This window comes from Dicentrarchus labrax, unplaced genomic scaffold (genome assembly GCF_905237075.1).
Source record: "Dicentrarchus labrax unplaced genomic scaffold, dlabrax2021, whole genome shotgun sequence".
NCBI classification, from domain to species: domain Eukaryota; kingdom Metazoa; phylum Chordata; class Actinopteri; family Moronidae; genus Dicentrarchus; species Dicentrarchus labrax.
The window spans coordinates 25,404,117-25,429,714 of record NW_026136702.1 but is presented as its reverse complement, the minus strand read 5'-3'; the positions used below and the strand labels follow the sequence as shown (position 1 = coordinate 25,429,714).

The 25,598-nt window shown below is 39.9% G+C and overlaps 1 protein-coding gene across 8 annotated transcripts; it reads right to left on the bottom strand.

Annotated features, from left to right (window-relative positions):
• Positions 1-2,868: 2,868 nt before the first annotated feature.
• On the bottom strand, positions 2,869-23,385 carry nt5c2a (5'-nucleotidase, cytosolic IIa). 8 transcript variants are annotated; one of them, XM_051423678.1, is made up of 20 exons: positions 23,333-23,385; positions 21,878-21,971; positions 21,592-21,741; positions 18,111-18,149; positions 14,625-14,698; positions 13,390-13,507; positions 13,190-13,285; positions 11,979-12,070; positions 11,084-11,141; positions 10,849-10,942; positions 10,691-10,744; positions 10,494-10,577; positions 10,243-10,284; positions 9,755-9,862; positions 9,553-9,619; positions 8,317-8,487; positions 7,800-7,851; positions 7,198-7,258; positions 6,013-6,189; positions 2,869-5,923 (listed from the first exon to the last, which is right to left on the bottom strand). In XM_051423678.1, the coding sequence occupies exons 3-20, from the start codon at positions 21,690-21,692 to the stop codon at positions 5,672-5,674; spliced, it is 1,740 nt and encodes a 579-aa protein (XP_051279638.1). In that variant the 5' UTR covers positions 21,693-21,741; positions 21,878-21,971; positions 23,333-23,385; the 3' UTR covers positions 2,869-5,671. The 8 variants fall into 8 exon arrangements, with proteins under 8 accessions (XP_051279638.1, XP_051279619.1, XP_051279655.1 ...); XM_051423659.1 differs by lacking the exons at positions 21,878-21,971; positions 23,333-23,385 and adding exons at positions 14,971-15,100; positions 15,512-15,556 and having other exon boundaries at positions 17,982-18,149; positions 21,592-21,702; XM_051423695.1 differs by lacking the exon at positions 18,111-18,149.
• Between the last annotated feature and the right edge of the window lie 2,213 nt (positions 23,386-25,598).

Genomic DNA, 25,598 nt, shown 5'->3' with positions numbered 1-25,598 from the left:
GTGCTGGGGCAGAAAGGCAAACCAACTGTGCATTTTATGACTACAGCACGTATGCATATAATCTACATACCCCAAGGCTTTATTTCAAACAGGCACAATCTGTATCTGTGACACTGACCTCAGCATTGTATTTGTCCAGTTTGTGCCTCATCACTTTGCATTATAACCTCCAATCTTTGCCAAAATTGCATTTTTTTCTAATAAAGGTGCTCATTTGCTGCCCGCTGCCTCAGCCACGGCACCAGTAAAGGAATCTATAGCTTTATAACATGACAGAGCAACACACCACACTTACCACAACCGTCTTTTGGTGTATGCATGTATGTGTGTATGTATTCATTTTATTAACTAGAACAAGATTCAAGATTAAACAGCGGGGGGGGGGAATGACACACAGCAAAGGGTCACAGGTCAGATTGGAACCCATGGCTGCTGCAGCAAGGACTGAGTTTTGGTACATGGGGGACCAGCTGGACCAGGTGAGCTCTGTGCAATGTATGTGTAATAGAAGAGCCCGTCCTGGTTTGTTCTGACAAGTGCCCTGTGTTGCCCTCTCTCTCTGGCACACTTTATCACAGATAAATTACCCTCAGATGTCAATACACATCCGGTTGTCTTTAAAGGCACACTATGCAAGATTTTTACCTTAATATAACAGCTTCAAAGTCATTTCGATGGTAAACAAACTCGTAGTATAGCGAATCATCCCGATAGAAAAGCAGGAGAGGAACGCCGCTGGCAGAACCAGCAATGCAAGTCTGAAAGGTGGCGCCCCGCCAAATCTCGCTAGAATCACAAATTGCTTTACGGCGCGACGTCACATACATCAACGAAATATAAAGAGGCAGCCTCAATGGAAGACACTAGCAGGCATTCACTCAGACGTTACCTGGTCAGTAGACATCTTCAGAGTCTATCTTTGCCTGTTCAATGTCCGACGCTTCCATCCTACTGAACATGTACTGGTATACAGGGGGGAGGGGATCAGGCAGTGAGTGCAGAGACGCAGAGCCGTATATAGAGACGGCTCTGGTGAGTGGTATTTACGACAGTTAACGTTAAATACAAGTACTCCGCAGCGACTCTAGGGGGAGCTGTTTGACAAAACCGGAAAACTGCATAGTATGCCTTTAATATTCAGTGGGTCTGGAGGAGAGTAGCATCGAGTTACAAGGTCAGCCTCTATTTCCATCCCCACATGAGGGAATCTGGTTAAATCCAAGGCTCTGTATTGGCAAAGCATCCTTTTTTTGGAAGCAGTGGTATCAAAAAGGGATCAAGGCTCTAGATGACCTTTATGATGAGGCAACATTGAAAATCTAAAACAGCAATCTGATATTCCACAGATTCAGTTTTTGAGATACCTTCAGCTGAGGCCTCTGCTGATACAGACCTTTGGCTCGCCTACTTGGCTCTCCCTAGTCTGGATATCTGGTGTTGAATTCAAGGCATTTTCGGAAAGGGTCACGAGGCCGCTATTACTCTATTCTGCTTCTTCATTTTGATGGTGATATGTCGTCCCTCTGATCAACATAGGACCTTATCTTATCTTAATTTTTCAAATAAAAAAAATGTCCAGAGAATTGAAAACAAGATTAATTCCATTTAAAATGTCAAACAGAGTCTGTTGGACCGCGTGATGATGCAGGGTGCTGGAGGTGCAATGGAAACGATGGTACTCTGGTTCACAGCCTGTGGAGCTGCCCGAAGGTACAGGAGTTTTCACTATCACTACATTCAAACAATTATTGGCAAAGATGTCCCTTTCACTCCAGCCTGGTGCATTTTGGGAGAGCCTGTTAGATAATTTAACTCACCCTGGGGCAGATTGGGTTCAAACCGCCCTCATGCTGGGACAGAAGCTGGTTGTTATGAATTGGAGAGCCTCCTCCGTGTCTGCAGCATCTCTGTGGTACTTCCAGTGGGGTGAGCTAGCTGCATTAGATCATTCAGGTTACTCAGTGAGGTGGAACTTTATCTCCGGTGGGAGCGATACCATGCTTATATAGATAGGGGTTAATGGGGTTGGATCGTCATAAGGCCCATACAGTTAAAAGGACTGACTTTGACTTGTGGATTACTATATATTATATGTTGGACCTTCTTTTAGTTTTTATTTGATTTTTTCTGTCATTATATCTTTATTTATATATATTTTTCTGTAGTTCATGTTATATTCATAGTTATTTAGATTATTTTGCATGCATTTGCGTAAAATACTGCCCCTTCTTGTCTTAAACAGCTATATATTTTATTTATCCATGTACTGTTTTATATGGCTACACCTGTATATGCAGTTATAATTGTCTTTTGTTTGTTCCTGTCTGTTGTTGAAATCATTTTCTAAAAACTTCGAAACATAATCATAGTTGATGATAATTAAAGTTTTCCAGGAAAACATAAATTATTTCCAGGCTTTTTGGTCATTAATCAAATATCCAGATGTTTTCATGACTGGAAAATAATCTCAGTTTCCAGGTTTTCCAGCGTGGGAACCCTGCTGACAGCCTGAAATGTTTCCACATCTGAAAATAAACTTCATGGTTTATAGAAACACTGAAGAAAGTTTCAAGCGTTAGACATAAAATGCGCAATACCTTGATATAATATGTAATCTTATCTGCTCCACTACAGAAGACAGTTAGCATTGTAGCCTGTCAACAGTAACTATCCTGTCCTAAGTTTCTGCCTTTTAACAGACAGTTTTTCCTTGCCCCTGTCTCCAAGGTCTTGCTCATGGTGGTACTGTTGGGTCTCTGTAAATAATGTTTTAAAGAGTTCGGTCTAGACCTGCTCTATTTGAAAAGTGTCCTGAGATAACTTCTGTTATGAATTGGCGCTATACAAATAAAACTGAATTGAAGACTATCAGATCAGAATTTTTATTACAAACACCAGCCATGGCTCAAAGCAGCTTACAACTTTCCAACATTCAAACAAAGGCAACATTTCAAATAAAACAGCAGAAAATGCAACTTCAACACATGCATCAACTATTGGTGGTAAAAATAAAAAACATTCTTTCGGTTCATTTTACAGTATGTCTGATTGTAGTTTAAGCTGGCTGTAAGCTGACAGGGTCAATAAACATGCTCCACAGGTCCGAAACGACTGGAAATTCAAACTGGGAGAAACTGAAATGACTTTCCTTGCTTTGGGGGCGTCCACACTGAAACATGGCCCACTCTTTAACCTTTGTGTTCCAGTCTACACAATCTGCTATTGCTCCTATACTTAAATAACAAGATAAACATCCCAAGGTGCAACAGGGCTGAAAAGGTCAAACGATCATGCGCCTGTTTGAGCGCACACCTCACTGACAGCAGGACATATAAACCACAGTGTGCCCAAACAGACCGAGACAGGTTCAGCACATTTCCTCAGTAACGTCTGCGGCTGAAAAACCAATCACACGTTCAGTGAAAGAAGGCTGGATTCTGTTGATCAATACTTTGTGATCACTTCAGCAGATCACACTTTTCCTAGCACACAGGTCCTTTAAGATCAAGGCAGTAACATAAACACGTGATACAAATCAAAGTAAATCATTAGCACTAAAATATACAGAAACACACTATTGCATCTCATCATGTTGACAGTATCTATTGCATTAGGAGGCAGGCCCACAGTGCACCTCTCACATTACAGTAACAGCGTGTTTACAGCAGACAGACAGCACCGGTGACAGTCCAGACCAGACTATAGCCAGAGAACAGCAGCAGGTTCACCGCTCTATGGAAGACCAATACTGCCAGGAATCACAAAAATACTAATAATCATTGTCATCATCATGTCCAAATATTCACTTTTTAATTCAAACGTAATAAGTAATAAGTTTGACTTGGGTTAAATTCTAACAGTCACTAAATTTAGACAAACAAAGAAAATATCCTGAAAATTCTAAATGATGACGTTATAAGTCAAAATACGTGTAAATTAAGAGATTAATACTAAGATTAAGTTTCCAATTGAAACTTATGATAGTCAAACATGTCAAAATCATCATAGTAAAACTTCAGATTCACCATCTATCTGAAAGTGTGACACATCAGTCAGACTGAAGTCAAACAATGTCTCATAATGTTGACTTTAAAAACACTGACTTGGTATCTTATAACTTTAACTCGGGATGAGTGAGTACACCATTATCTGTATCTGTATATTTCAAGCAACTGAATTATCTGTATTGATATCTGTATTTGGAGTGGGTGGGGCTTAAACCAGGTAAGGGCGGGACTAACCAGAAGTTGTTAATGTAAGGCTGAAATTGATCAGAAGTTGCTATATTAGTTATAAAACTATTTACAGAACGGCCTCAGAAATGCACTTCAGAGCAAAGTTTTTGATCACAAGAGTAACAGAACTATTTACAGAAGGTTTTTTTTTTTTCATTTACAAGTGTGGATACTATCGTAAAAAGTACATCATCTGTACCGGATAATCATCACATCTGCGTACACACTCATCCCTAATTTCAACCGACCTTAGTATTGTTTAACATGACCAATCTTAACTAATCATTTGTTTTCCTGGCAGTAATGGGTTTCCCCTGTCATTCTTCAGATGAAAACAATCCAACATTCATGTTCAAAATATATCTCTAACAATAATTCTCAGTCACACTCACAGTAGCAGCTCAGAGTGAGATGAATAAGGCAGTAACAGTTTCAGAGTCCTCTGTGAACTCTGTGCTGGCTGTAATAAACTTATGTTTGAAGTCATTTTAAAAACACATAATGAAGCCAGATTGTGTAACAGTGAGGACTTCTGGGTGATAACCTTAACCCAGTCGTTATGATTCTGTGGGATATGGAAAATATGGTCGTAGGGTACAGCACAGTGAGTTTCTCTAAGCTGGTATCATGAGCTGTGGCACTGGACCTCTCCACAACAGCCACTACAAACTCTCTGCTGACCAGAAATGATTCTTCTGGAGTGGAGTTGTCTAGTTTCAGCAGCTGTGTTTAATACACAAACTACAGTTCAATTTTCTTTAAGTGAAAATCCATCCTCTTATCAGATGGGCTGTTTACTTCCTACATTTCCCAGAATTCCATTCACAAAACCCAAAGAATGGATAAAAGCTTGATGCAAGGCGAGTGAATGATGACACGAAACGATCCAGCATGGATGTCTGACATAAATCACATCTTTAAATCTGGCCATTATTCTTCGGAAGTGGAAAACAATGACACCGCAAAAAAACAATATGGTCCCGAAAAGGATGTGACTAATGTGGCTGTCTCAGCTGATTCAGGGTGGACTGTTCCTTTAAGAGGGTTAAGCTAGGTTAAGGTGTTAAAGTAAGAGGTCTAGGAGTCAGCAGCATGCCAGAGAACTGTTTACAGTACAAATGAATGAATGCATACTGGACTGATGAGCTGAATGATCCCCATACTAAAGCAGATAACTCCTCCTCAGACAGACCCACAGAGCCACCAGGGTCTGACACCCACCAGGCGCTCTATCTGACTGAGACACTTCTGCTCTTTCACTTCCTCATCATTTTCAGTCTCACCATCCCATGTTCAGTAGTTCATATGAAGACCGGGTCCGAAGGAGGATCTGACGACCAGGCTCTGCTGCCACAGGCCTACAGTCATCAAAGAAAAGCTCATCTTAAAACATGAAAACAGGATGTACTGGATGTGAGAGCATCTGCAGACTCCATCTACTCCTCCTCCTCCTCCTCCTCCTCCTCCTCCTCCTCCTCGTCATCATCCTCGTCATGGCAGTGGGTGATCTCCTGCGGAGGCTGGGGGAAGAAGTGGGGGGGCTGGATCTCGCTGATGGACCGGGTCAGCTGATGTCGTTTGCACTCCATCTCTTTGAGGTCGAGGTCGTGGCGGTTCCTCGTGGCCAGCGGTGACTCCGTGTCGATGATGCGGACGTGGGTGTGCTCCACCGTTGACTCGTGGGGCATCTGGGAGAGGATATGTAAAGTGCAGGTGACAAAAACGTCGGAGGCTGTGTGAACTCTGGGTCAGAGTCAGAGCTCTGAGTAGAACTCACCAGCACATGTGCCGCTCTGAACAGATAGCTGAAGGGGTAGTAGAGCAGGTTGATGAAGGAGGCGGCGTACAGGTCGGCGTAACGCATCACTTGGGAGGCAAACAGCGTCTGTCGGGATCCACTGCGGAACAGGCTTCCCATCATGCCGTAGCACATGTCCATGTCGTGGGTCACTTTCTGCAGAGCACACACACGCACACGCACACGCACACACACACACACACACACACACACACACACACACACACACACACTGATTAGTTTCCTCAGTCTATGCAGGAAACATTATTACTTTTAATACAGGTAGTACAGGGAGTGCTGTGCATACAAATTCCCTTAAGGACAATTCAGACCAAATCAGGCAGTGCAGCTCTAATGCCAGTCCTCCCCACTCATTTGAGAGGGGGTAGTTTGTTTAGGCTGCGGTGGTGGGGCCGCAGGGGAGGCCCAAAACGTTTAAAACCTTTGGAGAAACACAACCTGACGACAACTGTTCCACAGTGAGCCTCAAATATCAGTGCGCTATCAGACGGAGTTCACGGATCAAACTCAGATATATGTGTCCTCGCTCGGTTTATTAAATCATGAAATAAGAGGGAGAGGGAGCTCTGGCAGCTATAAAGCCGCTGAATCAGATAAATTAAACGCTATTTACGCTTTAAAGCATAAATAAACATGCCCACATCCACACACAGCGCTGCACCACCCTGTGGCTCATTACCACAGCACCTGATTTGCTCTGAATACGGCTTTACAGTGATAAATAAAGTTGCAGTGAATTGCTGTAGCAGGTTTTGAGAAGAGGTTTTAGTGTTACCAGTGGATGGCTCAAAAGGACATTTTTCCATTTTTATGTCAGTGGTGACAGCAGCATGCACATTTGACAGCGCTATCCACTCATATACCTACTGCAGAACTCAACAATGAGGGATGAAAGCAGGCTCAGTACTATCTACTGGGCTGTGAATGTTAAGAGCTCCTCAGTGTTCACAGAGAGTCCTGAGACAACACCAGCAGGGACACTGTCAGTGGCAGTAATGGCAAAGGTCACAAACTGCAACACAATATTTGACACAATGATCCTTCCAAATCTCACACTGGTTGACTTCTATGTTTAGCAGAGCTCTTTCATAAGTGAAAGCCGGGAGGAAGTAACGTCTGTGTGTGTGTGGGAGGAAGATGTACCTTAATCCGTCTCTGCAGTGAGCTGATGTCTGGCCTCTCATTGCTGCTGCTGTCCAGATGCCTGAGGACCAAACACAAGTGGACTGTGATCTGTGAGCCCAGCTCTGTTTAAAATATACTTTCACATCAGCTTGAGACTACATGAGCTCTGTGCGTGGGATCAAGGTAAAGATTGCAGTCTGGTGGTGTTTCTACAGCATCTGAAGCACAGGTCTGAACCACTGCACCACAATATGAAAATACTTAGTAAAGGGTTAGAAACAACTAGCATTAACACTGTGAATGATGCGTCTCCATCAGTATACATTTGAAAATGAGCGCAGCGGTTTCACAGACTCCCACACAAAGGGGAGGCTGGGGGAGGTGGGCCGCTGCTCCTTTTTATTGAAATGTCTGACACAAAGTAGTCCCAAAGGGTCGACTCTATGTCACAACAGAATAGGGTGATTTAAACAGAGGTGTTTCAGAACCTTAATGTCAATTTTACAACAGTATAGTCATATAATTCAGTTTACAGCTCAAAAATCAGGTTATAGAGTGGAGTAGCTCTTTAAGACATTGCAAGACACAACAAATAGCTGCCTTAACAAAGAGGAACTCACTTGTAAAGCTCTGCGAGGAAGCAGTCCAGAGACTGAAGTTCCTCAAATATGGCTGAAAAACAACAACTGGCATTAGTACATCACATGGCCTTTATAATGCAAGTCTTTAATAACCAGACAATCCCAACATATGACACTTTTTACTTTTGACAGACTTGCATCTTTTATTACTGATTGTTGAGTCTCATTCCCAGGGTCCCAAAGTGTCTGCATTTGACGACCTGGGAATGAGACTAAGCAATCTTTCTTGCCTCTGATTGGTTGTTTTCGTTATTCATCAGCAATAATGATAAAACGTTTTGTTTTTTTAAATGACCTACTGCAGCTTTCAGTAACAGCGAGCTACTGCTGCTATTGTTAATGCTACTAAACTAGTAATAACTGGATTTCTATTTAAGCCAGATCATAACAGCTCTAAGTTTTGTTAATGCTGAATAATACTGTTTAATGTAATGAAAACAGTGGAGTTATAGAGCCATATGTAGGAATGAGTTTGTGTGTGTGTGTCCATTCTCACAGCTCTTATCAGTCCACACATGCAGCTCCTGAGCCAGCTCAGGTATGACCAGGAAAGTCCTCCAGCCCTGACGCTTCTTGGATTTGAGAATGTCGCCGAAAATGTGGTCTCCGATGTAGATGATGTCCTTTCCTTTAGTACCCAGCAGGTCACACACGATGTCTGAAGAACCTGGGAGAACAAATGTGGCATTTCCAATATGTAATTTTGGGGACTTAAATACCTACACTATCAAAACCATGAAGTTATGTGAATACTATATTCCATTTCTGACTATTAGACCCTCCTAAATGTTACACACTGGACCTTTAAAGGACTGCTATGGGTCCCTTAAAATGGCAACCTTAGCCTAAGTGCTTTTAAACAAGCGAGCACTGGATAGTAAACGTGAGCGTAACCACCTGTCACGACTAAAAAGACGAAGGAGGGGAGCTCAGTACAGACAGCCTCGGACTTGGAGTTCTGTGTGACAACTGCAGAGAAATGATTGTGGCATTCTGCACGTACAGCCTGCAGTAAATTCTATAAGACATAGGAGTACACAAGGTGTTACATTACAGGTTGGTGGTAGTAATGCTGTCCTCACACCAGGCTAACCAGACGGCACATCATGTCTTTTATTCCTGTGCTGCAGAGAGTAGTTATTTATGGTGATTACTCTTAGTTTCCTCTATTACTATCATTTAAAAGACAAATTTTAATCCATTATAAAATATACAGATAATTCACATAGTGCGACCTATTTTGAAGCTGCAATAGGTAATTTCTTCTTTTTTTTTTTTTTTTTAAACAATCAAAGCTGAGAAAGATAGTTGATTGTTGTGATTCAACTATAAACTATCTTCAAGCTACCAAACCAAAGCATTTTTATATCTTTCTCGGCTCTGATTGGTTGAGTTTGTCCAGGCCCGGTCTTGCAAATGCCATCAGGAGCACTAGGAGGAGCCAGAGGAACATGATGATTTTTCCAGATTATCTGTCTCATGTTCTACTGTCAGGATATAGTGAGTTTCAGCAAATATTACATAAGTAAGTTACTTACTGCAGCTTAAAATGTAACAAGAGTCCTGAGTCCCCTTAGTCTGGGCACACCCACTTTAGCTTAAAACCATGTAAAACCAAGGTAAAGGTTTCAATCTGCTACATTATTGTGGAGTGAGAAATGATCAAATTCATGAGTGCTAACATTTCCAGACACATTTGCATGGTTGTCTGTGCTTTAAGAAGGTTCTTTACCTCCAGAGTAAACAATGCCATGCTGCAGAGGTCCGGTGTAGGTACCGATCTTCAGCCGACCTGTGGTCTGAAACAAACCAAGACTCACACACTTATACAATTTTTATTTACCTGTACACAGCGAAAAAGTGGTGGACCCAATTCTTTTCTAAACTAGAAATTAGATTGTAAAAATAAGCATGCGCCTACAGTGCACACTCACAATGTCCACCTGCCGCAGCACAGTTCCCTCTCCAAAGAACACAGGTTTGCGGGCGTCCACCAGGATCAGGTCAAAGTAGGACTGCCAGGGCCGGTGAGGTGTGCCCGGCTGCAACAAACAGGCACGCAAACATATACATCATTTATGATGTATTGGTCGGCCAATATTGGCCTATCACAAACCTGTTATTGGCGAATGTTATCCGGTATGCACCGATACAGGTATCTTTGCATAGACATATGGGTGCAAATTTGGTGCACAATCCACATAGAAAAGGTCTATTTTCATACCAGCTCAAAAAGTAATCGGCTCAGACACCTCATCTTATTCATCAGTCATGACAAATGAGATCTGTATTTGTCTCTGTTGAATGCACTATCGTCATACTGTTTTCAAAGAAAATCAAAGATTTCTAAGCACGGTGCTGCAACTAAAATCTATAGTGATTCCTGACATTCCTAAAAATGTGATTAAAGCACTGGTGTTACCTTTGGGCCGTGAGGAAAGTCAAACAGGTAGGTCATTATTTTCTGTAAGAAGACAGGAGAGTTTTTTGTTAACATCCTGGCCCAAAACATCACCGAAAAATAGAAACTATACTCCACTAGGCAACTCACAGCAGCACCATTCATGCAACTGTGAAAACTAATCATTCATTCAGTAAAGTCTTTACAGCAGAAACAATAAAACGGTCAAAAGAGGCAGTAGTTTGTAGTCTGACAGTAAACTTTGATCTCACCTCTGTGTATTTGTAATCACTGTTGGTGGCCAGAAATACTTTGGCTACTTCATTCATGCGACTGAGGAGAAGAGGAAGCTTCGGCTTGGTGGAGGGAAAACAGAGTAAGAGTATTTGTCACCCCAACTACAAAGTGACAGTCTAGGATGGTATATAGTTACATGTATAAGCAGGCCTTATTGTGCTGGTTTACTTACATCCTTTACCACATACTTCTCTAGGTTTTCAACCGTCTTTTCTTTTAAGGAGCCCTGTGAAAATAAATCAAAGAGCGGACTGAGGAATGAACTGACTGCAGGGGTCGGCCGACAGCTGCCTGGAAACAGGTTTCATGTGGATAAGGAACTGATTGTACCTTGAAATGAACCCAGTCCACGCCGTCTCGGACGTCCTGGAACATGCTCTTGTAGGACATGAAAAGGTCGCCGTCTTTGAAGCCATTCTCACAACTACAGAGACAGTTAGAATCAGGTTAACATTTGAGTCTGAGTAACATGGAATTCTACTTCTCCAACGTGGAATAGTGAAATTCCACTGAACATGATCACTGTCAGTAAACAGGGTCTTGTGACAGCTTCAGTGTGCAGTACCTTGTGTATCTGGAGCAGTTACTGAAGAAATCAACCAGGCAGGCAAAGAGGTAGGTTTCTGAGGAAGAAGACATAAGACTAGAATGAGTAAGACTGACTGCAGACTTGAACATCAACGTGACCAATCAACACTGTAAAGAAAGCTTTGGACAGCTTTGTCAAGGCTCACTTTTCTTTGATTTTGTTTAGAATACAGTAGAACTTTTTACTATTATTCACAGTAGTATTAAAGTCAAGCAAAATTTGTATGACTTTATTTTGATAGGATAATATCTAATCTAATCTAATACAACGTTCTACTATTACTACTAATACTATGATCATATCAGAAAAATAATCACCAACTTTTTTGATTACAGTTAAAGTTTTATAAAAATAACTGTCATATTTGCAGAAACTTTCACTAGATCCTGACAGAGCTAAGAAAGATAGTTGACTGTTGAATCTCATTTTCAGGGTGTCAAATACAAATGCTTGGAATGAGACTCAACAATCAACTATCTTAAAGTCGCCAACCTAAAGTGTCTTTATATCTTTATCGGCTCTGATTGGTTGTTTGTCAGGCCCGGTGGATTTTTGCAGATGCCATTAGGAGCACTAGCTTTAACTTATGTGAAGTCTGAGTATCATGAAAAGTGCTCTATAAATAAAATGTGTAAAAATAAAAAATAATAAAAATCTGTTACTTTATAGACTAAATGCACCCATTATTCAAACAAATGACTACACACCCAATCAAATAAGATGGCTGAAGCTTGGTGGTCAAAAGTGCTCAGCTGATTCACCTTCAATACCTAAAAATGTTACATTTACGATATATCACGTTTTAATACTCAGCCTCAGTTTTACTTCCAAGATGCCCAAAGGTTGCAGACTAGTTGTTTCATTATCTTACCAGGCAGGTTAAAGAGTGTGTTGAGGATGTAGAAGCGGTCTGTGTCTCCACGTTGAATAAATTTGTTGGGGTACATCTCTCTGATGTCAGGCCTGTACAGAGTGAGTACAGATACACAAGAGGGTGACAAGTGATTAAGAGGGTCAAACCAGGAAACACAAGTTATACTATAGATTGAGTTATGTGCATTACATTGCATTTCTATTAGCTCCCTCTGCAGTGGTCAGGAATCCTGCCACGCATGTGCTTGTTACAAACATGTGAGATTCTAACAACACACAAATCTGCTCATGGAGACAATGCCAACAGTGGTTAAAAACTTATTTAACAAGTTTAAATCCGGTCTATAAAATGCTCTTGATTATACTGTATGTAGACGATGTAGATGTTTTAATGGCTGCTTATAAGCCGGACACCTAGACACACTCCTGTATCTTACTGTATGCAAGATACAGAACTATGGTTTAGCAGTATTACATTTGTGATACCTTGAGAGTTTCCGTATAGTGTCTCATTTAGAATTTTGAATATTTTTATTATCAAAACTTGGCCAAAAGCTGGCATATGCATATATGCATATCCTAATGTAAATCCTGCTTTGGGCATCGTCTGACTTTTTGTCTAGCACCACAAGCAGGTGAAGATTTTCACTTATTCTGTGAAATATCTCAACATCTACCGGACAGATTGACACAACATTTGCTGCAGAAATTCATGGTTTCCAGATGACTTTGGGGATTCTCTGACTTTTCTCTTGCCACACCATGAGGCTTTGTGGTTTTGAGTGAAATCTATTGGCTGGATTGTCATTAAATTTGCTGCAGACATTAATATCCCTCTCAGGATGAAATGTATTAACTAACATCAGTTTCCCCCCCCCCAAAATACTTTGTTTAAAAGACCTGCAAAACAAATGGCATTCCCATCAGCCTCAGCTGTGCTCTGCATTTAGGGTTGTTTAGTTAATGTTAGCTTGTTAACATGCTAAACTAAGATGGTGAACATGGTATAAATTGTGTATCTGCTTAACATCTGCATGTTAGTGTTGTCATTGTGAGCATGTTATAGCAAGCTGACCTAAGCATTTAGGTCACAGTGCTTTGTTATGTTTATGATTAATTTAAATAACACTGTTGTAGGTGGAGGAATGATCTGACAATTTGGATAATGATGGACTATGGTAATAGCTCAGTGGGAATAGTGGCCCTCACCCCCTCAAGAAGTTGAATCCGTGCACACACACCAGGATGTTCCCGTAGGCATCCACTTTGAGCAAGTTGCCATACATTGTGTCAAACACCAGACCTCTGAATAATAGAGACAGTAAATCAGAGACAGAAAGCACACTTGAGAATGACAATTTGTGGCTCTGGTATTCAAATTTTGAAAAGGCAGGGCTTTGGGAACCAGCCTGGTGGGGAAGGAGGGGTCGTAGACAAAGTTGAGCAGCTCTTGAGGATATCCAATGGACACCAGGCGCTCCACCGTCAAGTCGAAGCCCAGCGACTCGTACTCAGGAGATTTATACACTAGACAGATAGACAGATAGACAGACAGACAGGTTCATGTTTACAACACAAAAAAATCAAGATGAAGGCAAAAAACACTGATCTAACAAAAAGACCACAGTTAACACTATAAGTCTGACATGATATTAGTCTATTATATAAAACACCTTTTTGGAAAGCTACCCAAATAACGTTTATTCAAAAACAATCTTTATTTTTTATAACTTTGACTTCTGCTTGGAAATGCAGTTGTCACAGCAGATTCTTTAAAAACAGACAGTGATGCATTAAAATACACTGTGGAGATTGGAAAAAATTACTTCTCTAATAATTTGTTCGCTCATAAATGCAGCTGTCCACAGGCACAAAACCAGTAAAAACTATACTGGTGTGAGCTGTTGAAATCCCCAGCCTGTCTTGACTGGCTCACGGCCAGAAATATGCACACACACACAGCTGGACGGCAGCAGTTCGGGTTACAGCGGCTGCTTCAGCACCCCAAGAACACACAGTTTTGCAGACTTGCAATCAGTGTCCGAAATTAACTTTTTGACTCCCCGGCCATGGTGACTGGTAAATGAAAAAAGTCTATCAGCCAAAATAAGAAATAGCTTTTTTGTGTCACATATAAATTGGTTTCAATACCTTTCATTGAGATGATAAGGTATTTTGTTTAATACAAACTTGAAGAAGAGGCCAGAGTGAAATTTGAAACTAAAGCCTGAATACAGTCTCATAATTCTACTTCAGGTGATTAAAGCTGCAGTAGGTTGTAGTTGTAGGTGTAGTTTTGGTCATATTAGCTGAAACTTTCACTATATCCTGACAGTAGAACATGAGACAGATAATCTGTGAAACAATCAGGTTCCTCTTGCTCTTCCTAGTGCTCCTAATGGGATTTGCAAGAATCCACCGGGCCTGAATGAAAACAACCAATCAGAGCCAAGAAAGATAGAAAGACACTGGGGCTGAAGAGGTAAAATGTATGGAGAGTATGTGTAATTTTTCCATTAGATTCCACTTTACCCACTGAACTTTATCAGTGAGAATGAGTGAGTTGGGTGTAGGCTGTAGCCACTACAGTTTGAACTTCGTGTACTGATCTAGGCTGATACCACGCCACTCACACTGCACTTACCTGCCAAAGTGTAATCCATATCAAACCCAAAGCACTTGATCTTCTCCATGGCCAAGCTCCGGTTGACAAACACTCTGGGAGGGGAGAACAATGTATGGTCAGTGCAATGCGTGAAAGCTGGCAGATGAAATGCTGCACTGCTTAGACTTCCTACAAAACACATGTAACTCACAGTGAACAGTAGATAAATCAGTCTGGTGTAACATTGCTCCGTAAATACTGAAAATGATCAGAGCTAGAGCTACAGTAGCAAAAACTCAACTGAGGTCAGGTTTTGATGCATGGCAGGCTGTGTTTGAGGGGAACTACCATGAAATAAAACTTAACAAGCACAACACCAACATACATGCAATCCAACTGGTTATTTATACAGTGAGCAGTACATCTGAAATCAATCCTCTTAGCCCTGCCAATAGCCTGGTTGCCGTCAAACAGTGAGCTTGTGTGATTTTTGGTCATCACATGTTGCAATTCTCCTAAAAGTAAGAATTGAGAGTCAAAGTAAATAAATAAAACAGAAAATGTCCATTACACAGAAGGATGTTCCATGTCTGAACTCAACATTAAGGTAATTTGTGCTATACCCAGAACCACCACAATCTTGCTCCTGCGTTGACACCAAAATAAGGTGTGATCAGTATATGTAAATCCTACCTTCACTGATATGAATAGGTCAGATTAAATATTAGAAATATTTCTCTGTATAACACAATACCAATTCAACAGCGCCACAAACTACAGACTTTCAAAATGCCCATATATTTTAATTAATCCCTCTCTAAAACAAAAGAAAACTAAAAAAATACTAACTAGATTGCATTAGTTTTAGCGAGGGGGCAAAAACAAACCTCAGAGTATATAATCAAACAACAAACTGAAAATCCTACCAAGCATTTGATTCCAGATCCAACTTATTTCCATTATCAGTTATTCTGTGGAATAATATAATAATAACATTCGATTAATCGTTTGATGTTCTTGTTATCCAATCAACAGTCCAAAACTCAAAGATACAAGTGAGTTTACAGTAATAACAGAGAAAAATCTTGCTGGAATCAAAGAATGTCTGGCATTGTGTTTGATAAATGGATTAACTGACTGATCAATTACTAACATAGCTGACATTTAATTGTTTGTCCATCGATCTATAAATCCATTCATTGTCTCAGCTCTGTACTTGGCAGTGTGAAACATTGCAGTACAGACAAAGAAAAGTAAGAAAGAAAAAGTCAGCCCTAACCTACAGAGGCCCTGAGAGGAAATTGTGAAAAGAAAAAATTCTGGTGATCCATTTTCTTGGTCTGATCTAAACTGTTTCGTTGGGAAAAGGGTTTTGCTTTTTTACTAAGTTCTTTCATTTTTTTCCCCAAAGAGGTAAAAGGTAAAACAGGTATTTTCTTACAGGTGAGTTCTAATTTCTAAATACACTCTAAACACAAGGTACATATATTGTGATAGTGTGTGTTAGCAAGTTATGTAACATCACTGTCTATATATTTTGGTTAGAAATGCATTTTAATTGGCGCTAATCTGCCGTTAGCATTAGTTATACTGTACATGAGTCTTGCGCTTAGAATGCATTGAGTAATTACAGTTTCTCAATTGTTTACACACAATTACTGGTACTTGAGACGCAATGACCACAACATGTAACTCATGCACCGACCCCCCTGAACCAATTCTGCTAAACTACAAGCACAATTCCTGCTTTACACTCAAATTGCAGTTCTAAAACACACTTCTTTCAAAACACTACACACAATTCTCTGCATTTGGCACAATTTTCAAGAAGAAAATATCTTGTTTTCACAAGGAACACACTGTCATTCAAAATTCTAAAGTTAATTGCCCTACTATGCACACTGACTCATCACATGGGCAAACACCTGTCACACAGTTTTACAATTAGCAATCAGAGCTTTAGCATAAAGGGCAACAGGTTAGGGTTAGATATAGCAGTTGATGCTTTTCATGGCTGGATTCGCCATGCTAGGCGATATTTCCCCCGCTGCTTGGCCAGGGAAAACACTGCTTGTGATGTGGATGAGGTGCTGTGGCCAGACCCAAACAGAAGAGAGGATTTTTTACTGTAACTGTATACAGTAAATTCTTCTGTTGTTTTGTATGTAGACCACTGTATGTGCAACTTTGTGTTGGTTGGGATGTACACTGTGCACATTGTTTTTGTGGGAAAAATTAAATATATTTGTTACCATGTATTCAAGTCATTATGATGAATGGAGAAGAAGTGTTTTCCATTCATCATAGTGTTTTACATTGAGCACATCAGTGTTCAACTGGTTCTTATAAATGTCTATTCATATGATGGTTTGTGTGTGTCATTTGAAAACAAAATACCATTTTGAGAATGGTTTTTGCCCATTGTGTGTGTGTGTGTGTGTGTGTGTGTGTGTGTTTTCTGATTTGTGTGTAGAGTTCTGAGAGTATGAGGCATGCTTTCAGAAAATGTGTGTAAACAATCGAGAAAAACTGTAAAACCCATCTGGAAGAAAACGTGAATGCTTTTATGCTGATTTAGACCATGTGGTAGCGGTGCACTTCAGCCTCTTGTGGCTGAAATGAGTATTACAACAACAAACTCTTTCAGGCAAAACTTTTTTCTCACCTGTTCTTCAATTACAAATACAACAATAACAATGTATTTTGTAATATTCATATTGTCTGTATTCTCATAATGTACTTTTTTTATGTCACTATTCGCTGATAATATTAATTGAATAAGCAGTTGTTTTTTGTTATATTCATTTATTTATTTTTTTATCCCTCACACTCTCGCCCTCCTACAGCCACTATCAACATGTAAACTCTGTTTTTGAGTGTTGGTTATGTAAAACGTCCCATATGTCTATTTCTAACACAATTTACCTTTCTCTCTTTTTTCGAAAACCCCTTTCTGTTTTTCTAGGTTTTTTAAAAGAAAAGAAAAATTCTCACAGGAGAAAAACTATTTAGAAAATGGATCACCAGATTGTTCATTGGTTTCTCACGGCCAAGAACCACCAAATCTGATTTATTTGAAATTACTGATTTATGATAATCTTCTAGTTGAACATCTTTAATGCTAATCATCAGTTGAACAATTACTGACACAAAAATAGCACCTTCTTGGGTCTCTTACATTGCTGACTGCAACATATAATCTGTGACTCTGCAGACTGCACACTGGCCTTGAGTTTCTATTCAGATGGTGTGAGAGATGATATCAGATTGACCGTAACAGATGAGGATTAAAGGAAAGATGCAGGAACAAGGGAAATGTAACAGAAGGAGCTCACACTAAGAAATCACAATGACCACCAGCTGGAAGAAGTCTCCACAAGAAGAAACCCAACTCACAGTCAGTGTCAGTATGGATGGAGTTCCATGAGAGTTGGATGGAGAATCAATTCACATCATGGACATCAAAACGGAAGAGTCATTTAGTCAGTAGTCGCAGTTTTGTTCAACAACAAAAGGATGGCATACCTCATTGCAGGATGGTTTTGAGCCAGATCCCTTGGAAAGCTTTGTAATAGAGAATACATGCAGTATTACCACTGAACTCTGGGCTGCTGCTCTAAACACTAATGTCCTGCTCCATGGCTCTGCTCTACAGTCTTTGTCAGTGAGTAATCTATGTTCTACTGCAACTCAGGACACTGTTATATCCCAGCACCAGTAATAAGACCTGTCCCTACTACCTGCTATCATATTAAAGTCTCACACATAGAAAAGTCAACATAAACACACTGGACATTTCAAAGCATTATTTAATAGGCTTTATGTAACCTATACCAGCAAACAACTATTCTCTATGTAAAATTATAGTAGAGTCATGGTGCCACAATTCCTCGGTCTGTTTTGTTATCGCAGCCTCTCTGAGGTTTGTTTCAGCTGAGTAGAGCAACTCAAACTACTGCTTTTATCATCTACGTCAGTGAATTAGGGATTTATTTCCACCAAACCAGCCTTTGAGGAGATCACATTGGGCTTTGGGAAACACTGATCAACATTCTTCACAATTTTCTGAACCAAACGATGGATCCTCTTAGTGGTCATTCAGCTTCCGAAGTTATCTGAACTGAAACTGAGGATTGGTTCAACTTTGATAAATGTGTGCTTTTATTTTGTAATGGGATCATGAGGAAGAAACTTCCATCCTCTGTACATTTGCATTTAAGCTGAAGTTGCTTTAAAGCTTCATCAAGTGATTGAGCTTGACACTTCATTGCTGAACTTGGAAACCAACAGTTTCAGTCTTCAATCAAGTGTCAAACGCAATCTTTAAGCCAGTGTGATCCTGAAAGTGCTCAGGAAGTCCCAACATCTACAGTTCAATGATCACTGAGCAAAGTCCAAGACTGTGTGATATGGCTGAAAGCAGACCTTGAGTGGACATTATACAGGGCTTTTTTAATGAAACATTTTCTTATGATACCCAAGTTTCTCTAAAATCTCAAAGTAATACTTTTTTGATAGCTTACTTTGACAAACATGTTTATTGACAAAACTCTTTTACTCGTCGAACGAAAGAAGCCAAAGCTGTTAATGTTGTTTGAGAACTTTGCCTAAATATAATACTAGTAAATTTTGATTTAAATCAGGAACTATTTAATTGAAGAATAAGTTAAGAAGTTTTTTTTAACAAGTCAGCTTTCGGTTTTGATACTGGTGCTATGGACACACTTTGGTTGGTACATAATAGTACTGCAGTTCTACGATACAGATACAGAGAAAGGCCAGTAAGTATAATAATAATCAGTAGTAGCGGTATTATTAGGAAATAGATAATTGTAATTATTAAACCATTTTTTTTAATTATTGGACAGAATAATCAGCAAACAAACAACAGCCGTAGCTGCTTTACAGGTTTCAGTCAGACACTGACTTGTAGTTCTGTTTCCTCTTGCAGTGGAGTAAATTCCGGTATTAGCACACAGCTGCCTGCAGCAAGAGCCTAAAAATAGCTGCATATTGTCATAACAAGACCCTTCCCAATGAGATTACTAGAACCAAAAAGCATCCAACCCCCTTTCTTCACTGGGGATCCTGGGTTGTATTACGTCCCCCCCCCTTTAACATCATAGTAAGCAGCTACAGACACACTGTGAACACAGTTGTTTTCAATCATGTAGCAGTTTTAGTGAGGACAAACTGTCACTGAAGCAACAGAATTGATTTTGTGACTGATTAAACTATATTTAGTCTAATTTTGAGTCTAGATTTTTTCCCCTCACATGGTAGATATCCTTGAATAAGCAAAACAAACAAAGGGATTTTCATTATATTCAGTACACACGTGAGGGGCTAATATCTATATTTTCCATATGGTTTGTAATTCATTTTCAGGAGGTATGTCTGTCTGCTTCTATTAAACCTCAGATCTTGTACTACTGACTCAAACACATCTAAGAGCCTCTCACACATGCATCGGACTAATGGAAAATGGCTCCTCAAGCGAATGTTTTCACCTGCTGTATGACTAGTTCTGTGCAACTATTATTTCTATGGAATATACAGTTAGGATACACATAGGAGCCCCTCGCAGGTGTGTAAAGAAAATAAAAATCCCACAAAATGTTTTACTGCTTATTCTAGAGCTAGATCCATATATTATATGTATATTTTATATTATATTCAATTTGTAACAATAACAGCCGATAAACTGTACAATGAACCCAAACAGTGAACACAATAACTGCAGGAAGTTTGTGTAAAACCAGAGATTTGGATGAATTTTAGATTATTAAGATTATTTCCTGTGAATATTGATCACAGATTAGTTTTCTTGATATTTTTAGGAACTTTTTATACAATTCTGTATATATTTTATAACAATCATACATACTTAATATGCTTCTTTTTGGATTAATTTAGTGTTACCTTCTTCTGACACTTGGCCTATTCTATTAGCTCTTTGGCTGTTTTAACTGCATATTTTTCTAATGCAGGATGATTGTGTCCAGGTCTTCAAAGTATAGATCTTAAATAATAATATAAACTTTAAAAATAAGTTTTCTTACACCCCTTAAAATCAAGAAGGCTTCGTGACTCCTTGCGGCAGTCCAAACCCCCAGGTTGGGAACCACTGTTCTAGGGCATTTTCTACCATTTAAGGAGAAAACAGTAGCCCCATGATTTAGAGACTTTAGACCAATCGGAACAATTTTATGCAATATAGTCTTTGGGCATAAATCGAATAATGTAAAACAGCAAAAATAAAACAGTATTAAACATAATAAACAGACAATAACATAAAGCAAACATGACACAAAGCTGCAACTGAGCAAAAATGGGCCAAATAATTACACACAAAACATGACATTGTGTGCATCCTGCGTCAAAGATGAGGATGGCTGGAGACAATGGCTCTGAATATGGATGTTGAAACTGTTGGGAGAATTGGTCTCTTGGTATTTTTTCACATATCTAGAAGTCAGGAAAGGCTTGTACGACATTTAAAGGCAAGAAAACGACGTAATAAAAATTGTGTTTTGCTGCACTGATTTGAGTTGTCCATTTATCATTTAACTTTTTTTAAGCTTTTGATGATGCATGCATGGACAATTTTTGAACACTTTCTTTTATGAACACCATAATGATAACACTGCTCTATTGTTGCCTGGAAGGAAATGAGCAGCCATATCTGACACTGAGTTCATGGCTGGGGTTCAGCCATGATCCTGCAAACTTTGAATCAGCTTGCAATTTTGCAGGTTTATACTTTCTCTATTACTGACTTTGATAGTTAGTGGAAATCCAATGACTATGGTATTCGTAGCACTTCCAATACTGTGCATATATTCACTACTGAACAAAACACACACACACACACACACACACACACACACACACACAGGCAGACTGACTGTAACACTGGTGAAGCCACAACCTTTATATCAGGAGCAGGACTGGCCCATGTTTACAACTTTAGCAGCACTCTTTCTGCAGCCTGAGGAACATGTACCTGTGGTGAGCTTCACGTCGGTACTTCTTCATGGCCACGCCATCCATGTTGGCTGGAAGGTCGGCATAGTTCTGCAGACGGTCGCTCCATGAAGTCGTCATCTTGAACAGTTAGAATTGTTTCTGGGAAGAGAAGGGCTGCCTACTAAACCTAGAACCACGCACACACATATATATATACACACACACACAGAGAGGCAGTCAATCAGCTTGTGCAGCTAGTGTTTACATATGTGAGATTGTTGACACTCTTAAAGCGACTATAGATTTCCACTCAGTCTACTCACAGGGTGTGACCTGATGAGACAATACCCTGAACAGACCCTCAGCATGCTAAAGCACGGATTTACAGACCGACGTGCAGTCAGCAAGAGTTCACCTCTGACCTCAGAAGACAAGGTTACACACATTACTGCAGAGTCACATTTAACACACTTTCAAAATGCAGCAAAACACTATGACATATAATAAGGGTACAAACCATAGACTTAGTCATTTAAGGCAGGCTGTATCATGACTTCCTGTTGCTGACCACTAACAAATTATCAAGTCACTATGACTTTATGTGATTAGTTCACACTTCATATTCCATCAGTGAACGAATTCACACAATTCATATGCGACCAATTAGATGGATTCTTCTTACATAAAAGTTTATATTTCAGGCCCATGCATTTTCTCAGGGAATAGACCCAGGGGGATTTTTACACATTTACAACAAGTTGTTTTTTGTATTTGTTCATGAAAGCAGGGGAGCTTAGTTAAGTTAGAGTAAATACATACAAACCTAACGTCTGTGTGAACTAATCGGAAAAATGTCATAGTGTTTTTACATTTGTTAGTGGTGAGCGACAGGAAGTCATAATACATCCTGCATTATTTCATGCATCAAAGCTGCAATAGGTAAGTTTTAGAAAAATAAAGTCTCATTCCTAGGGCATCAAATACAGACGCTCCGGGACTCTGGGAATGAGACTCAACAATCAACTATGTTTCTCTGCTCTGATTGGTTGTTTTCATTCAGGCCCAGTGGACTCTACAATCCCATCAGGAGCTCCAGGAGGAGACAGAGGAACCGGATCGTTCACAGATGTTCTGCTGTCAGGATATAGTGACTTTAGCATGATTTATAAATGTTTACTACTGCAGCTTTAAACATGAACTAAAGTATATGAGTTACACCCTTAGAATGTGTTAGTTACCCCTAAATGTGATCCACCAAGGACATTTGATTTGCAGACTACATTTTAAAACTGGGCTCTCTGGTTGATTCCACCAAAAACAGCCAGCAGGAAGGAAGTACACACACACACACACACACACACACACACACACACACACACACACTAGTGCGTCTTGCAAACAAGAGCAGAAACACGGAAAGAGGCTAAGCTAAAGTTAGCTCGGCGTCCTGTACAGATAGTGTAATGCTGAGAGCTAACATTAGCCCGGTGTCGGTGGCCGGGCCGTTCGGTTCTCATCATCTAACGTTAGCTATGCGACATCGCTCAGACAGCTGGACGTCAGTTAACGTTAGCTCCGCCAGCCGCTGCGTTCACTCAGCCTGCTAACGAACCCAACTCGTGACTACATTAACACTACCGTACTAACGTTAAAGGTTTGAGAGCAGCACATTAACGGGTCGCTGTGGCGGCCATAGCCACCTCTACTCCTTAGTTTAAACATGACTCATAACAGCCGTTAACAAACCCAGTCAGAGACACAACAACAACAACACTCACCGTCTTTATTGTCCTCTTCTTCTGCTTCTTCTTCTTCTTCTGTGAACTTTCACGGCAGTTGGCATCCTTAACGCGACATTACTGCCCCCTTCTGGACATTACATAAACATAAATAAATAAATAAATGTAGAAATATAAATCAAAGAAAAATAAACACATTCGGATAATACAGAAATAGCCATTGTCATTATCAAAACCATTATTTATGTTTCTTTTATTAATTCATTTTATTATTTATTTACTTATTTATGCTTATGTCATGCATAGATCATTTTTGTCCATCATCACTTTCTTCCCTCCACACAGTGACTACACTCTGTGGCTACATTCACACTGCAGGCACAAGTGGCCCAAGCCTGATATTTTCAGTTTTTTTATGACAGTGTGAACAGCACAAATCTACGGTGGCCCTGAGGTGCAAATCACAACAGCAAATCAGAAAACACAACGACATTAACCAAACCGGAAAAGGTAGGTACCCTCGGCGACATGGGTCGTCACTGATTGGACAGAAGAACTGGTCCGTCCTTTGAACCGGAAACACAACACCACCAGACCTATGTGTTCAAGTTGCCAAATCTGAAAATTCAAACCACTAAATAAGGAAAATATTGTATTAATACGTCCGTGTTAATGTGGGATACCTAAGAGAGGTAGAAACAGGGGTTCCAATAGTCCATATCTATGTGTTTTCTGATTTGCCGTTGTGTTTTCTCTTTTTGTGTTGTGTTTTCTGATTTGCCGTTGTGATTTGCACCTCAGGGCCACCGTACAAATCACATGGAATGGAATCTTTTCTGTCAGAGACAGGTCAGACTGTTTACAATGCAACCTCAGTGTCCACACAGTCATATCAGATCTAGATCTAGGTCATGCAGGGCACTTCAGGACCATGACCTGTTCACACATTTCAATACAATTTTGTGAACAAACAAACAAACAAACAAACGCTGTCCAATTATCTGTCCGCTTATTGTTAGCTGTTCTTTCCTGTTAGTTCCCTTACCTCTTACCTTACCACTACTTACATATCTTTGTTGCATTATCCAAATACTGTTGCCTCTGGTAATGTATTTCCCTTCACACTATGCTTCTCTGATCTCTCTTCTGATTCTGAAAGAAAAATTCCTTTTTGGTGCTTCTTTTGCCTGCTTTTTGGTTTCCGGGGTACCTGAATATGTTGGGAACCACATGACTGTCATACTTTGCTGTTCAAGGTAAAACAAAAAAAGTGAATTGTGCGATGTCCAACCCCAGTTAGCTAGAAGTACCGGCCAAAAGATAACAACAAAGGAACAGGAGACTGTCCACACAGAAATGCCAAAGCTCTCAAGTTTTTATTAGTGCAATGTTGTATCAGTAACAATTAATGGGATTTATTTTGTTTTGTGTGTGATTAAAATGATAGACGTGATATACACACAGTATAGATATCGATTTTTCTGTGAGGCTCAATGTATCTCAGCTGGAATAAAACATGCTATACCCCCACTAGAACACTACGTTCTCTGAATGCTGGGCTACTTGTGGTTCCTATAGTCTCTAAAAGTAGAACAGGAGCCAGAGCCTTCAGTTACCAAGCTCCTCTCCTGTGGAACCAGCTTCCAGTTGTGGTTCGGGAGGCAGACACCCTCACCACATTCAAGAGTAGGCTTAAGACGTTCCTCTTTGATAAAGCTTATAGTTAGGGCTGGATCAGGTGAGTCCTGAACCATCCCTTAGTTATGCTGCTATAGGCCTAGACTATCGGGGGATTTCCCATGGTGCACTGAGCTCCTCTCTTCCTCTCTCTTTCTGCACTCATTCATGTCCCATTAATGCATGTTACTAACTTCACTTCTTCCCCAGAGTTCTTGTGCTTTCTCGTCTCGCAGGTTCTCATGGATCCTGGTGGAGCCTCCTGCCATGGTCCTGCTTGACTCCCACTGCTAATATCACTGATATTGTTTATTATTATTATTATTAATTATAAAAATCTCATTAAAAATATATTAATTATTATTAATATTATTATTACTACAGTTACTATTATTACTATAATCACTGCTCATTGTCCCCCATCGTTGCTGTTGTCGTCGTCATCATCTTCTTCATGTTCATCATCATCATCATCAGTCACTACTACTACCTATTTGAAAAGTGTCCTGAGATAACGTCTGTTATGAATTGGTGCTGTACAAATACAATTGAATTAAAAATTGAATTATATTAATATAATTTTACTTTGCTAAAAAGAATTCTGAAGTTTCACAAAAACCAAAAAATA

Excerpts from the sequence above, each read along its gene's own strand:
- nt5c2a (XM_051423659.1), bottom strand. The coding sequence starts at position 15,545 with ATGGAAATAAGTTGGATCTGGAATCAAATGCTTG. Across the intron at positions 9,620-9,754 it reads TGCTGCGGCAGGTGGACATT|ACCACAGGTCGGCTGAAGAT; the intron begins GTGAGTGTGCAC and ends GGTTTGTTTCAG. Across the intron at positions 7,259-7,799 it reads TTCCTCGCAGAGCTTTACAA|GCATCTGGACAGCAGCAGCA; the intron begins GTGAGTTCCTCT and ends TTTGGTCCTCAG.